At 44.0% G+C, this 14,943-nt stretch overlaps 1 protein-coding gene across 1 annotated transcript; it reads right to left on the reverse strand.

Moving 5' to 3' along the window:
- Nucleotides 1-10,699: 10,699 nt before the first annotated feature.
- LOC311031592 (heat shock protein 30C-like) lies at nt 10,700-11,825 on the reverse strand. Its single transcript, XM_084037948.1, has 2 exons — nt 11,524-11,825; nt 10,700-11,399 (listed from the first exon to the last, which is right to left on the reverse strand). The coding sequence occupies exons 1-2, from the start codon at nt 11,745-11,747 to the stop codon at nt 10,943-10,945; spliced, it is 681 nt and encodes a 226-aa protein (XP_083894074.1). The 5' UTR covers nt 11,748-11,825; the 3' UTR covers nt 10,700-10,942.
- Between the last annotated feature and the right edge of the window lie 3,118 nt (nt 11,826-14,943).

Raw genomic sequence — 14,943 nt, forward strand, 5'->3', positions numbered from 1 at the left:
ACAAGTCCTGTTGTATAGAGGCCTATGAGACAATGCTTCTTCAATACAGCATGATGCTCATTTAGTAAATCACGGTCCATTTAGAGTCAAATAGACCATAAAGAAGGGGATGCTTTAGGGCTTTTTGACAGTGTGTGTTCAGTTCATGAAAGTTATTAGAGTGGCGAAGTCCCGCCTTTCTATTTCCAGTACATGGGACCAACAATATGAATTTCTGATGCATGTATTCCTATGGCGAGATCGAAATTATTTTCTGGTTCCGTTTGAATTTTGCCATGAATTTCATGTTGTTTGTGGTTTTTAAAGCAACACTAAAGAGTATTTAGTGCCTTAAAATAATGTTTCCAAAATAGTTTCAGTGGTTCATCACCTCAAAACCGGGTGAACGGCACTTCAGCATTCGCTCTGCAGCCCTCTATTGGCTGTAACCGCCTGAGTAACTTTGCCTCGTCGGGTAGCGGTTTTGTAGTTCTAATGAGACTACGAATTTGACCTGCTTTATGGCAAGCGTTACAAAAGCCAGTAGGTGGAGGCTCTGCGTAAAGATCAGTGGGAGAACACCCGGCAGGTGCGTGGAAGATACCTTGCAGCTAGGTAGTTTTTAAATTGGCGTCATGGCAGAGCCTGCAAAGAGAAGGAGGAGTATAATGTCCGATGAGGCGAAGAAAAGAAAACAGGAGCATGACAAAGAAAGAGCTCGAACGAGAGTGAATATCGGACCGGCTCACACTTGTTGGCGAGAGCTGAAGGAGGCTACAAAATGCAAGACGGATGGTGACTTGGCTTTGTTGCTGCTGGAAATTATACCGGTAATCTTTTTTTTTCCAAAAGTGTGCATCTGTGTACAATACATTGACTATTATTTTATTGGCTCATGTTAGCTAAAGTGTTAGCTATTGTGCTAATATATACAGTATGTAACTATTGCTATGGGTCATGTTAGCTAATCTTAGCTAAGGCGTTAGCTACTCTACCTTGTCACTGGACATCGTTCAAATCGTTCATCGTTTCCAGAGCTGGTTCTGCATACAAACAAACAGTGTTGGGCAAGTTACTTCAAAAGCGTAATGCATTATTTATTACTTGTTACTGTCATTTCAAAGTAATTAGTTACATTACAATATTACTGTCTTTGAATTGTAAGGCATTACACTACTTTTATATTACTTTTGCATTACTTTTCGCCAAAATAAAAATATTTTTTTTGTTCTCAGTAGATCTTCTTGTGTTCAATGCAGCTCATTACACAGCAGGATGTGATGTTTTTCGCTTCAAAATAAAAGAACGAAAAACGGAAAATGACTCGTATCCCGTTATTCGTTTTAAAAACGGAAAACGACTCGTTAACTGATATTAGATATTGTGTTCATGAATGGGATTCGGGGATGAAATAACAGTGCCATTTTTCATTCCAGATTTGCCGTTCGTATTTTTTAATGACCCGGAAGGCGCTGTGTTATGCTGCGAAATTACCTGAAAGCCTACCTGAGAGATTTAGGGGGAGCTCTAAAACACTGTTCATAAACGCTCTGACAGCGTCTGACGCTCGCGTTTTTAAGTAAACCTACTGTTTTAAACTCGCACCAAAAGCGTTATGACGCGGACATAAAAGCGGTTCAAAACCAACGGGGAGAATCGGAGCCCCCGCCTTCGCCGCCGCCCCTCAGCTGTTGATCCTCGGTGTGCCGGGTCGGCTGCGCTCTGACCCGCTCCGTGAGTCGGTGTCCAGCTCATGGAGCCTGCTAACAACAGCGATTAATTAACATAGTGTAGAGTCACACGGACCGGCTTTCACACTTTTCCAAAAGTGGAGCGTATGCCCATCTCGCGATCGCGAATGTAGAGTCAATTGATTTCGGGTTTAAAATGCATTGTAACGCGCGTTACTGAGATTTGTACTGAGTAAAATATTACCAGTTTTTTTTTTTTAATGCCTTACATTACCGCGTTACAGCAAAACGTAATGCATTACAGTAATGCATTACTTTTGTAACGCGTTACTCCCAACACTGCAAACAAATTACGTGCGTGCAATGGTAGGCTGCGGTAGGCTCAATTATTTACGATGGCAGTAATGGACAATCCCTTCCAACCTATAGGGGGACCGAAGAGGAAAAGTTCTTAAGTGTTGCTTTAAAGATAATCTTTCATGCAAAAAAAACCCCTACAATTTATCGCGAGGAAGTTTGATAATGGTATGTTTTGTGTGAGGCCGCTTTGTGAACTACAGCTCTTCACTGCTCTCAACGCGAATGATATCCGTCAGTTTGAGCCAGTGATTCCTAGTCTTCTCATCGGACGGGAACCGAAAGAATGAACAGTCGTTGGCCTACTTGCTGGAATGGGAACATTCAGGAACAAAACACACCGGCATCTTTGTTTGATCGGCACTGAATCACTGTGAGAAAGGGTGATGACGTGATGTCACATACGAGACATGTAGTCTTTCTCATTGTGTTATCTATTCAGCCTTAAACTGAGCAATTGCACAAAAGGCCAGTCAATCTAGCCCAAAAAGACAAAAAATTTGCAACAGAAACGGTTCATAGTTTTATTGGTCTTCACACCCCCCTGAATCAGTGCTTGAATTGGGCCGGTACTCACCAGTACGCAGTACCGGGACTTCTGATTTTTACCCATCTGCGTACCGTTACTTCTTACAGCGTACCGCCACCTCATGACGCATCTAGGTACGCATATTGTAGTTCTTTTATCATGTTGTGGATACCTATAATAAGCTATGCAGTTGATGAATCTGTCTTCATTTTAGATCGACAAGATTCAGTTTAAAAGATTTTCGAGAGCTTGTTGGAGGCTGCGTCGCACTGTCTCTCCACACTTGACGTCAGTCGAATGCATTTCAGGGCATACCGTAAATCCTCTAATATAGCCTCAGCCAAAATCTTCGCGACGCAAACCTGACAATCTATTATCATAATCTATTTATGTACAGGGAGCAGAAATGGAAAAATAAAACCGATCACCCTCTCTGGATGGAGAGGACTAGACAGAGGAATTCAAGAGTGAGTATCTAAGTGGTGATATCTTTATTCCAAGACACTCTCTCTCTCTCTCTCTCTCTCTCTCTCGGACTAGGGCAAGCAAGTTGAGAGACAGAGCAAACAAGCAAGCAGAAAGCAAGTAGCTACAATAAAACCACACATAGTTGCCATCTCACTGTACATTGTATCCATTTAGACAAACAATATTTTCCTGTATATAAATATGAAAAAAATAAATTTGAAGATACGGATTGAAGTTTTTTTTTATTTATTATTTTTTTTACAGAGAAATGTGTGTGTGAAAATTATCAACTAGTATATGGTTTATCTAAGCAACTAGTATAGGGTTTATCTAGGTAAACCAGGCAAAAACACATGGTACCCACGAGAGCCACAAGCGCGTGTGCTGTGCAGTTGCTGCTGATTTAGAGTACTGGCACCTTTTTTATTCCAATTCAAGCACTGCCCTGAATCATATACTAAAAGTCTTAAAGGTCACATATTATACTGTTTTCATCAATTTCACACAGCTGTCAGAGGTCCAACAACACTGTATTCGATATGCATTGCCCCAAACCCATCTGTGGTCCTGAATTTCAGCTGTCTAAAAGTTGCTCAAATGAGCTCTACTGAGAACATGCTGCTTCTGTGTCTGCACCTTTAAATGCTAATGAGCTCCAGCTGTCACCGCCTACTCGGAGAGAGACAGGATGGCTTGCGCTACGCGGCAGCACGCGGCAATAGGCGCGTTTCGAATCAAGCATGCGCATGCATTTGCCTCGCAAAACCAGGCATTCTGGGAAAAAAACGTCACAAAAGCTGGTGATAACTTCCCTTTGCGACATGTCACATGACTTTAAAAACTCGCGGTATCTCCAGGGTACCTCCCTCCGCATGCTTTTCTGTGCAGATGGTCTGAAATAAGTGCGGACATAAGACACTCCCCTCAACGTTGCCCTAGTTGGTTAGAATTATCACGTGGTATTTCCCACGTGAGAAAATTCCTCAGCCTCCGTCAACAAGGGGAGTTCAAATGCCTCGGCTCGAATTCGTCAGCGACGAAGAAAGCCAGCGTCACTGAGCAGGCCATATTCTTTGTGCAAAGTCCCTGAAGTTTCCCCTGGAGCAACAGTTTTTGTTATGTGTATAATTATTAATAAAGTTAAAATAAAAAAAAAAAATAAAAATAAAAAAAAAAGGTCCGTGAAGTGCACCTGTGTCCGACTTGACGTGGTGAGAACTTGACGTGTTTATGACGAGTTCCGGCGGATCCTCTCAAGTCTCGTGCATGCATAGACGCAAATGCATGCGATCCGAAACGCAGCCAATGTTTACGTGGATGTATCGCTATGGCTCACCTATGTGGCTCAGGTGAAGTTGCTGGGGCCCGTATTGTGGGGACAAATCTTTTTACTAGGTCAGTGTCGAGGCAAAGCCAGTTTAGTACTGACCCTCGTTACTGAAGCAGCCCGATGTGAAGTGGTTAGCACACGCATAGAAGCTAACACGGACCGTAGCCGTAAAAGTGAAACGCAAGAGACCGGACCCAGACCGCGTGCATGGTGCTCTGTTGGACACACGCCCCCAGGTTCCGTCCGACCAGAGGGAGCAGTTAATACGCACCAGAGCGCGTGAGACAGAGGGAGGATTATCTCCAGCTTCACCCACACAGGGATTTATTCACGGAGCACCAGCCAGATCACCTAGCGCCACAACCGGTAAGTTGGGCTGCACTCTCCGTGCACGCTGTGGGTCCGGTCCGTGTGTGCTGTGGGTCCGGTCCGTCTGTGCTGTGGGTCCGTGTGCCTGTGGGTCTGTGCGTGCTGTCGGTCTGTGCAGGTCTATGCTGCTGTCGGCCCGAGCTGTCAGTCCTGCTGTAGGTCTGTCCATGCTCTCCTCAGCGCTCTCCGTGGGTCTCTCTGCTTGGCGCTGTCTGTGCGCTTTCTCCGTCTGCGCTGTTGGCTCTCAGCGCTGTGTTGCAAAACGCCCCCCTTTCGGATCTCCTATCATCGTGCAGAGGAGTTTGGGCTTATGCAAATGACTCCTTGAATTATGTAACGAAAGGAGCTGAATCTGAACAGCCTGTAGGAGCACCGTTTTACCAGAGGGTGGGCTGCAGAGACCATGCAGGAATTGAGACCAGAGACCAGAGAAAACCTGTTTTTCATAATATGGCCCTTTTAAGCCATAGATAGGGTGGAACATATATATTTTCTGGTTCAAAGGGCAAAGTTGTGCCCAACACTCCAAGTCAATTGAGTAGAATAGGGGGACATTTTAACAGCTATCACGATGAAACTTCTCCAGTTGATTAGTGACATCATACCAAAAAAAAAATGTATTACAAGATTTTGAGATTTTATGTTTATATATGCAAATTAGGAATTTAGTCATAAAATATACCATAATATAACAAAACACAATCTGAAAATTGGATGAAGCCAGATTAAAAATGTATTGTTTCATTCTGGACACATAAGACAACATTAGAGAAGGGACTGTGGCTATGTATAAGTGGATATTTCACCTTCACAGTGTACAGAAACCTAATTTTGAGAAAACACCCTTTAAAGACTATAGTGAGATTGAGGAGCAGGGTCCTGGGCATTAGTGATAGGAATGAGGCAGGAGTCTTGTATCCTCCAGCCTCCAGATGTTGTTGGCAAGTTGCAAGGGTGGTTGGCCATTTTACTGTCTGTCACCTTACTATAAAAGCGTGTCACTCTGAGCTCATTGACAGAGGTGGCTTCTTTGCCTTTGCAGATCTGTGTCATTGCCATTTCCCCTGCAGCGGCAATTTCCTCTTTTGAAGCAGATTTTGTCAGACAAAATGCCGGCCTGTACTTCGAAATTGTCACTTTCTTGAACCAGATGCAGAGATACGTCAAGCCATTCATGGTACAGATTTACCAGATACACTAACAGAAGCCACAGATCTGTATGACAGTATTGTGGCTGGCACCACAACAAGAACAAATGCTAGTCAACTTAAAGATATAGCCCAGCGTTTAGAGGCTATCAAGTTCAGGAATGGATGGGAAACCTGCTGTCACTAGAGGATGGGGCTGGAGGATACAAGACTCCTGCCTCATTCCTATGACCAATGACCAGATTTCAATATCAATGACTTGTCTGTTAATATTGGTTTCTGCAGAAAAATGTATTCGTTTTTACTATAGTCTTTAAAGGGTGTTTCTCAAAATTAGGTTTCTGTACACTGTGGAGGTGAAATATCCACTTATACATAGCCACAGTCCCTTCTCTAATGTTGTCTCATGTGTCCAGAATGAAACAATACATTTTTAATCCGGCTTCATCCATTTTTCAGATTGTGTTTTGTTATATGCAGATTATGGTATATTTTATGAATAAATTCCTAATTTGCATATATAAACATAAAATCTCAAAATCTTGTAATACATTTTTTTTTTGGTATGATGTCACTAATCAACTGGAGAAGTTTCATCGTGATAGTTGTTAATTTAAAATGTTCCCCTATTCTACTCAATTGACTTAGAGGGCCCTAGTTTCGTAGACCAGGCGCAGTCAGCTTTCAGCGCACCTGCGCCGCGCCGACGGGGTGTGTCCGCCTGGACTTTGCAAGTTTCGTGCACCGCGCAGGCTCGCGCAGGCACACCTCCCGTCTCGCCCACCGGCGCAAGTGGGAAAGAGGGAGGAGAAGAAGGCGTCAGTGGGAGACGAGGAGGACACGAGGCGTGGACTGGGATTAAGATCGATTTAGATCTTCACCAATCAAATGAGCTCCTCTCCTCACCTTTAATGCGTTAGGGGAGGTTCAGTGCAAGATCCGTCACTTGACAACCCGATGACAGAAGCAGCGCCGCCGCTCCCACCACGCGCATCACGCGCTGTGCGTGCGTATCATAATAATAACAATGCTGATATTATAAAAAACAGGAGAGAGAGAGAGGGAGATGTTTTGGTCCGAGAGGCTGAGTTTCCGTTACGCGTGCCATCCGCCTTTGATCTGACGTCAGATGTGACGGGACAATCTATATAGATATAAATTCACGTGTTGATTCAATTAGTTGCATTAAATAGTGTTTGTTGTGATTATCTATTGCATTTAAATGTGCCTGGAACTGTGGAAACCTGCCTGTGAGGTCTCGGTGACGTGTGCGCACTGCGCGCCGTCAGCCAAACTTCCACTCCGCCAGCTGTGATTCGCATTGAATGAATGGAGCCTCGCCGAGACTTTCAGCGCAGTCTCGGCGAGGCTTTTTGCCACGAAACTTCCGCTACGCCAAGCTGAATCTGTGATGCCTCCCCCTGCTGCGCCGCCACACCCATCTTGGCGCAGGCGATCCACCAAACTGCCAAACTGACCGTGCGCAAGGCTGCGCGGGTCGAAACTTGCATTGCGCCGGCTCCGCCACCCTGCGCCGCCCTGCGCTGCGCCACGAAACTAGGGCCCAGAGTGTTGGGCACAACTTTGCCCTTTAACCTAGAAAATATAAATATGTTCCACTCCATCTACGGCTTAAGACTTTTAGTATATGATTCAGGGGGGTGTTAGGACCAATAAAAACTATGAACTGTTTCTGTTGCAAATGTTTTGTCTTTTTGGGCTAGATTGCCTGGCCTACAATAAAAAGTTAGTTTATTATTAAGTCTTAAGACTTGACGTGAAAAATTATAATTTAAATCCACAAACAACATAATTCAGGGCATATAGTAAATAATTATACTATCTGCAATGACACCCATCCATTTTTTACAATCTCAGAGGTCCCATGGGAGTCTAGTGGAAGGGGCGGGACTTCGTCACTTTATGTTTTTGTGATCTACAGATGCTTTGTTCAGTTGTACTTGGCCCCACCCTCTTGTGTTTTTTCCTCTAATGTCTTTACGTTTCTGGTTTGCCATGTTGGATATATTTTATTTCTTTGCTCCCCTGCTCTCATATTTGTGATGTTTGACAGTTAAGTTGCTTAGATGGATTTATTTTATGAATATGTATTGGTAACACCTTCTATGATGCCCACATCTGTAACACATTGAGAACATTTGTAATTGTAATGCTCTATAACAATAATCATAGCATTATGAAGCATTTCATAATGACTCATAAGAGCAAGTATTCCTACGTATAGTTGATGGTCACTCAGAATGTTTTTTTCAAGGATCATTGTGTTATAATTCTTATAGATAATTGTAATACATTGTGCTACGGTCGCTACTGGCTACCGTTAAGGGTATTGATTGTGGTTAGTGTGTGTTGTGTTTGATTCTGCCCGCTGTGTTTTCCCATTCAAGCCTTGGTCCTCCTGGAGCCGACACCGACGCCTACTGCCTGCATGCTGTTCGGGAACCCACCAATCGGGAGCCATCAATTGTCTCCAGCATGTTAAATAGCCTGTGTCCACAGTCAGGGGGGCGGCTGTGAACCTGAGTCAGTTCAAGTCGCCGGAGGTTGCACTTAGTTGGGTCTAGAGAGTAGTGGTCGGTTTTTTTAGTACTGCCTGGATATTGCCTGTCCTTAGTTTGTTCTAATTCATTTGATGTTGCAAGCTGCTGGGTGCAGACCTCTTTTTGTTCTTAGTTGTATATTTTTGCCAGTTGTACATGTCTCCCTATTTTTTGTATGGGTCGTTTGTCGGCACCTGTGTAGCCTTTGTGTTATTGTATTTGCTTGCGCTCAGCCTATTTTTATGGTGAATTAAACACACAACGTTGACCAGAACTCCTCCAGTGTCACATTCCATCTCTTTTCTTATCATACTTATGTTTGCTGCTCTCCACAACGAGCTGGGTTGTAACAATTGTTACGGCCTCCCTAAACAATAACTCTTAACTCTTTCGTACCGAAAAAACAAGGTGTTTTATTGATTAGGATCAAGAAATAATAAGCCTTAATAATATTAATCAATTAATACTTTATTAATAATAAGCTTAAATAAGATGGTGAATAGCGGAGGTGAAACAGAGGTCATTCAGACCGAGACAACGTAGTTGCCATTCTAGAGTGAAGTAGGCTGTGATTACATGAATGTGCTGCAACCTTATCTTGACAGAGGAAACGCTCCGCTGTCTCCCGTAGCAACAGAGGTCAAAGCTGCAGTGGCGTTGTCCATAACTGAACCTGTCGATCAGGCCCAGGCGCTGTTGGCGCTGTCCGGTGCTGATCTACTTGTTGAAGGGCTGTTGGCAGCTGCAGCTTACTCCTGGGGAAAGAGAGATTGTTGCCTACATGACTTAGGGGGAAGAAAATGTCCCAGCCGACACGCTGTTGCATTGCTAGTTGTAGTTTTGTGCGACTTACCTGTGTTTCACCTCCGCTATTCACCATCTTAGGGTGTGGCCGTCACATGTGACTCATTGAAGCCCTGCAGGGGGCGTTATTGCACCCCTTTAGGGGATCTCCAACCCCCTTTTGTTTACCTGATTTGTACATTGAGTTTTTTTTTTCTTTTTCTTGACCCTAATCAATAAAGTACCTGTTTTTTTTGCTACAAAAGAGCTTTCTTTATATGTTTCGGTCTTTCAGGGTTTGCGGCATGTTAAACTACACAATTTTTATTATATATATATATATATATATATATATATATATATATATATGTATTAGTGCTGTCAATCGATTAAAAAGATTAACTAATTAATTGCACAATTTGCCATAATTAATCGCAATTAATCACGTTCTTTCTTCTTAAGAATAAAGTATGTTATAATGGGTATTTAAATGTAAAATTATGGAATTTATGTAGTATCAACACAAAGGAAGTATTTAAATTCAAATACTATTGTTAAATAGCAGCTTTTTTTTTTACTTTAAGCACAGATTCTCTCATGTGAACTACAGATTTCCAAAGAAACCATCAAGGCCGTCAAAATTAATTGTCAGCTTGAAAAAGGCATATTTCTTATATGCACTAACAGAACATTTCAAAAAGGTCCACAGTAGAAAATGCAAATATGGAAAAAAGAACAAGGAAACATTCTGCTGTGAAGTCAGAATGATAAATCCTTTTCACTCCATAGAACAACAACAAGTCAGCTTAGTCCTCCTTCACATTCAGCCCGTTACTGAGACAGACCGTTTACATTGTCAGAGGACAAAGCAGCACACGCCACATTTAGTGTTTCTCACGCAGACAAATTACCAGGATAATTTTAAAAAACTGCCCGTCGATCACTCGCCATGATCCCCCCCTCCCCGCTGACGCCGCAGCCTCAGCCAAAATCTTACGCTGAACTCCGTTAAAAACTAATGGCTAACGGCTTTGCGGCACATGTCATCATAGTTCTTACGTCAGCCGCCACGGGAAGTTTATGGTCTCAATCTCTAGTTTCAAGTCTTCTTCAATCCAGCATGATGTTCATTTAGTACATTATGGTCAATTTACAGTCCAACAGACTGACGGGTACCCTCTTTACTAATGCAGTTAGCTACTAAGATACTAATGCATGTAGCTGATCTTGAATTATGAAGCTGACTTTGTGAGCAGCTTCCCAACAGAATTCAGATGGATCCAGATCAAGGAAGGTTCCTGCTCTGCAGCTTGTGTTCGACAGATCCACCCATCGCTCCTCCACGGTCCAAATATGGTCACTTCCTTCACTGGTTCCAAAAATGGAGATGGACAAAATCCAAGACATTCTAGATACAGCACTTGAGGCTTCAAAACTGTCGTCCACAAACCAGTGTGATGTGATGAAGTGCCTCCAGGCCAAGGTAGTAATCTATTTATTTATTAAACCTCTGCAGCATGCAGACATCACTGTACCTTTCTTTGAAAATCAGACACTTTATTTGATTTGAACAGTTCATACAAATTGCAACTAATTCTAAAATATTTTCATTTTAATGGTAAACTTTACTCATTATAGACAGTATTTAAGTGGAAGTGTGTGTGTGTGTGGGCATAAAAACATACATTAATTATTTAAAAAAGGATTAAGTGTGTGTCATGTGTGCATCAGTCTGTGTGTCCCTCCTCTGTCTTCGTAAGGGGAAATTCCATCGATGTCCTGAACAGAATGGGCACCTCCTGCTCCTCACTGATTGGCTGCTTGGCCACGGGGGCGTGGATACGCAGCTGTCCATCATCCATCAGCGAACAGGAGAGGCCGGACAGGTCCAGGTGAGCGGGAACGTCGATCTTCTGGACAAATCCCATCTGAGACGAGGCCGAGGAGCAGAGGGAGGCTCGGGAGGAGGACGAGGAGCAGGACTGACTCTCTTCTGCTCCGGCCTGCTTCATGGCCACCACCGCCAGGCTACGCCCCTGCAGTTTGATGGTGATGTCATTGGGGGCGTAACCGCGAGCGTCTAAGGTCACCAGGAGGTCACCGTTGTTCTCTTTGGTCTGCTGAGCCTCCTTGTGCAGCTCTGTGCCGGGAGTCTCTCTCTGCTGCTCTTCACCATCGCTACGCCTGAAAGAGAATCACAATCTAGATCAGAAAACCATCACCTGCACTAACCCGTCCACTGATTCTGACCACAGCAAACCAACTACAGGCGCCACCAAGCCCATCACTACGGATGTGCACTACGTACCTCGCCAACGTGGAGGAAATGAGGGGCAGCTGGCCAAGTTTAAGCAGTTGGGGCCCATCGTGGAGCTCCCTCAGAAGACCGTCGGTCAGTTTGGTCCTCTGGTTGAAGAAGTCTTGCTGCAGGGACGAGAGGGTCTTGTGACGCAGGGGCCACAGCAGCCGCTCCTGGCTGAAGAACGTGTCGTCGCCAAACAGGCTGTTCAAGGCTGCATGCTGGGACATCATGTCAGCGTCGGAGGGCAGTTGTTGACAGAAGCAACCTGTGAAGCGTTAATTGTCTTTGTTTCCTTTCTTTGAGGTTTTCTTGACTTCTTAAGTCTCCGGTGAAGTGATTAGCAGGATCTCCCAGAGTTCCTTCTTAGTCCTCTATCAGGCAGTTTGGGGTTTTGCACGGGACTTCTCTCCTTTATATATCCCAGCTGTCCCGCTTCGTCCCTCCCACTCTGCTATTTACACCCCGATGAGCTCACTGCTGTTTGGAAGCGTGTGCCAGCGAGGTCAGGAATGCCCCGCGACTCATCAGAAGACTAAAGACGGCTCACACTCACATCCTGTTTGTGTGCATGTGGCTGTGTTCACACCGTGGCCCTACATGAGATGCAGATACAGACTTCAAAAGTGTTTTTAAAAGGAAAATACATCAGCTCATTATTATTTTTTTCTCTAGCTGTATGAGAATATCTTGGTTTCTGACTTCTACCATCAGGTAGACGGTGGAGTAGGAGCAATGTCCGCTGTTACGTAATTCACAGCTGTAGCGCAAAAATGGAACACGGAAAAGTCGTTGACGTTTTGAAGACGTACATTTAAGAAGCTCAGAATGTTGATCCGAAGAAGAAGGTGCTATTGCGGCATAAAAAGGCCTACTCTTTCCTTAATTGCACTGGAGCAGCTGACTTTATACTCACCGTCATGATCTCACTCACTCTCTCTCTCTCTCTCTCTCTCTCTCTCTCTCTCTCTCTCCCTCTCTAAGTAATTATGAGAATTGTTTAATTAAGTACTCATATCGGTACAAAATGTATGAACTTGAAAAATGTGGTATCGGGGCATCCCCATATCAAATGGTGGCACATCAGTCAAGAACAGATGAGTCATATTTTGTTATCACTGAGGTTCCCTGACATGATGTTTTAATTTAAGTGTTTCCCCCTTTCTCCTTAAACAGCTAAAATGACGACCAAGAATGGGACTCCAGCAGCTGTTCAGAACTGAGCGCACCGACCAGCAATGTGAGTGAAGCACCGTCTTGTCTCAAGTTACGGGGCTTCATCACCGCTTCTTTGATGGATGACCTCAGAGCGCTGACATTTCCCAGGGTACCCGTCTGCACAGCCGTGTGTGAAGCCAGCACACTGACGGTAAAGGGAACCTGGGTCAGGTCTATTTACGTCTGGTGCTGCAAAGCTGTCTTCACATCATTGGCTCAAGCAGTGAGGTGACTCACGTACGATTGGCTTAAAACGGCTTCTCCACTTCTGCTTTTCATTAGTTTCGATGTTTATGCAATTCAACACCTTTAATACTGTTGTCAAAGGTGTCATTGTTAGCGTTTGTGTTTTTATTGTGGGTTACTTTATGTGTTTCTGGTGATCTGAAGTTGGATGGATTAAGACTTCATCAGCCTGAAAAATGAAGATCGTAACTTCTCAGAAGAACCTCTGCGAAAACAAACGTGTGTCATTGAAGCGGGGGATGCCAGGGACAGAAATAGAAAGGGAGATTCAAGATGGCTGCCGGCCCCCGAGCTTGAAATGACTGGCTGATTATTACACCACCGAGCCCGGTCTGCTCATTATTTATGAGATCATCCAGCAGAAGACTCCCGTAGTTATAATTGGGTTATGTGTGCATGTGCAAAAAGATAGACAAGACTACAACAGTCATTACAAAATGTATTTGAATAAAATATAACATACAGGTATTTTCAAGATGAATGATTTCAAAATTCAATTTAAAGTTAGCATGTTTACCTTAAAAACATTTATGAACAATGATTTCATCAATAACACTGAGAGGAGGAATTCAACATTTATGGAAATACACTTGTTACCACCACGTCTTCACAGATGATATGTACCTCGAGACAGCAGCACGTTAGCTTAGCTTAGTTTACCTTATCTCAGTTCAGCTTAGCTTATCTAAATTTAGCTTAGCTTATCTTAGTTTAGCTTAGCTTATCTCAGAGGAAACACAGCTCGCTCTCAGAATTGAGAGTGGTCGCAGAATGGCTGTAGGGATGCAAATACTTTGTAAATGTAGTTTGTTCGATCTCTAAAGTGATTTTCCCGCATGGAGCTATTACATACAAAGTTAATGCAAAGACGCGAATAAACAAAAATTTGGGCCAGGCAGCGTCGGATGGCCTGAATTAATATTAGTGTTGGGACCTCACCGTTAGGACTACACAATGTGGCCTACAAAAGCCTACACATGCGGTCAGGACAAAGGAACAAAGGAGATAAAAAACTACAACCACCATTTTAGTGTCACCTAAAATGGCAACGTCACACAACTGGTGCCCTATTGGCTGACAACCTCAGGTAACCCCAGGGGGTCCCCTGAAGCAGCCGTAAGATATATATTCCGGCGCCGCCTGAGGAACTTCCTCTCTCCACCGTGACACACGTTACAATAGGAGGTGAACATTACGTCTGCAGCATTTCCTTTGTCCTAGGCCGCAGTCTTTCCCCCAAACTCACTGGACGACCAACAGACTGTTTTACCCCTCTTTTTCTCTACTCGTTTTATTTTTATTTTTGTTTATCATTTTGGATCCTGGGGAGATCGCAACGACAGCGCGACCCTCCTGTTCACCCGCGGAAGGAAGGAAAACACTTTCTTCGTCCCAGCTGCCAGCTATACGGATAACTGCTACGCCCCGTTTTGTCTGGAATCAGCTGAATAAATCGCAGAGCCCCGCGATTTTCATCGTTGCCTGCAGAAGGAAGAAATACTAACTGTTTTCTTCAACTAATTGGATCCGGCGCTGAACGAGCGCCCGCGAACTACCGTCCGTTGCCGGCGTCAAGAAACGACATCACCGCACGGGACGGAAACCTCACATCGACGCATCTCACATCGACAAAAGTAAGAGGCTATTTGTCTGGGCAGAAGCAGAGATTTGATAGTGTAGGATATGCTTGTAATTCTTGTTAACATGTTTTAAGTTTTGACCACGGACCGCTGAGTCCGTTGCTTTCCGTGTTGTATTTGAATGCTGATTGTGTACCCACGCCGCTGGGTTGATTTCTGTAACAGTGTTTTTGACTAACCTCTGCCATATTCAGTAAGTCAGTCAGTAAGCGTCTACTATCAGTTAAAAGACCAGTCTCGCTGAATAAACGCCAGTTCATTCACGAGCGCCCGTGTGATAGTAACACGCCCCCTGAGCCTTAGAATATTGTGCGCGCATTCTCTC

This window comes from Eutrigla gurnardus (genome assembly GCF_963514095.1).
Source record: "Eutrigla gurnardus genome assembly, chromosome: 20".
Taxonomy (NCBI): Eukaryota; Metazoa; Chordata; class Actinopteri; order Perciformes; family Triglidae; genus Eutrigla; species Eutrigla gurnardus.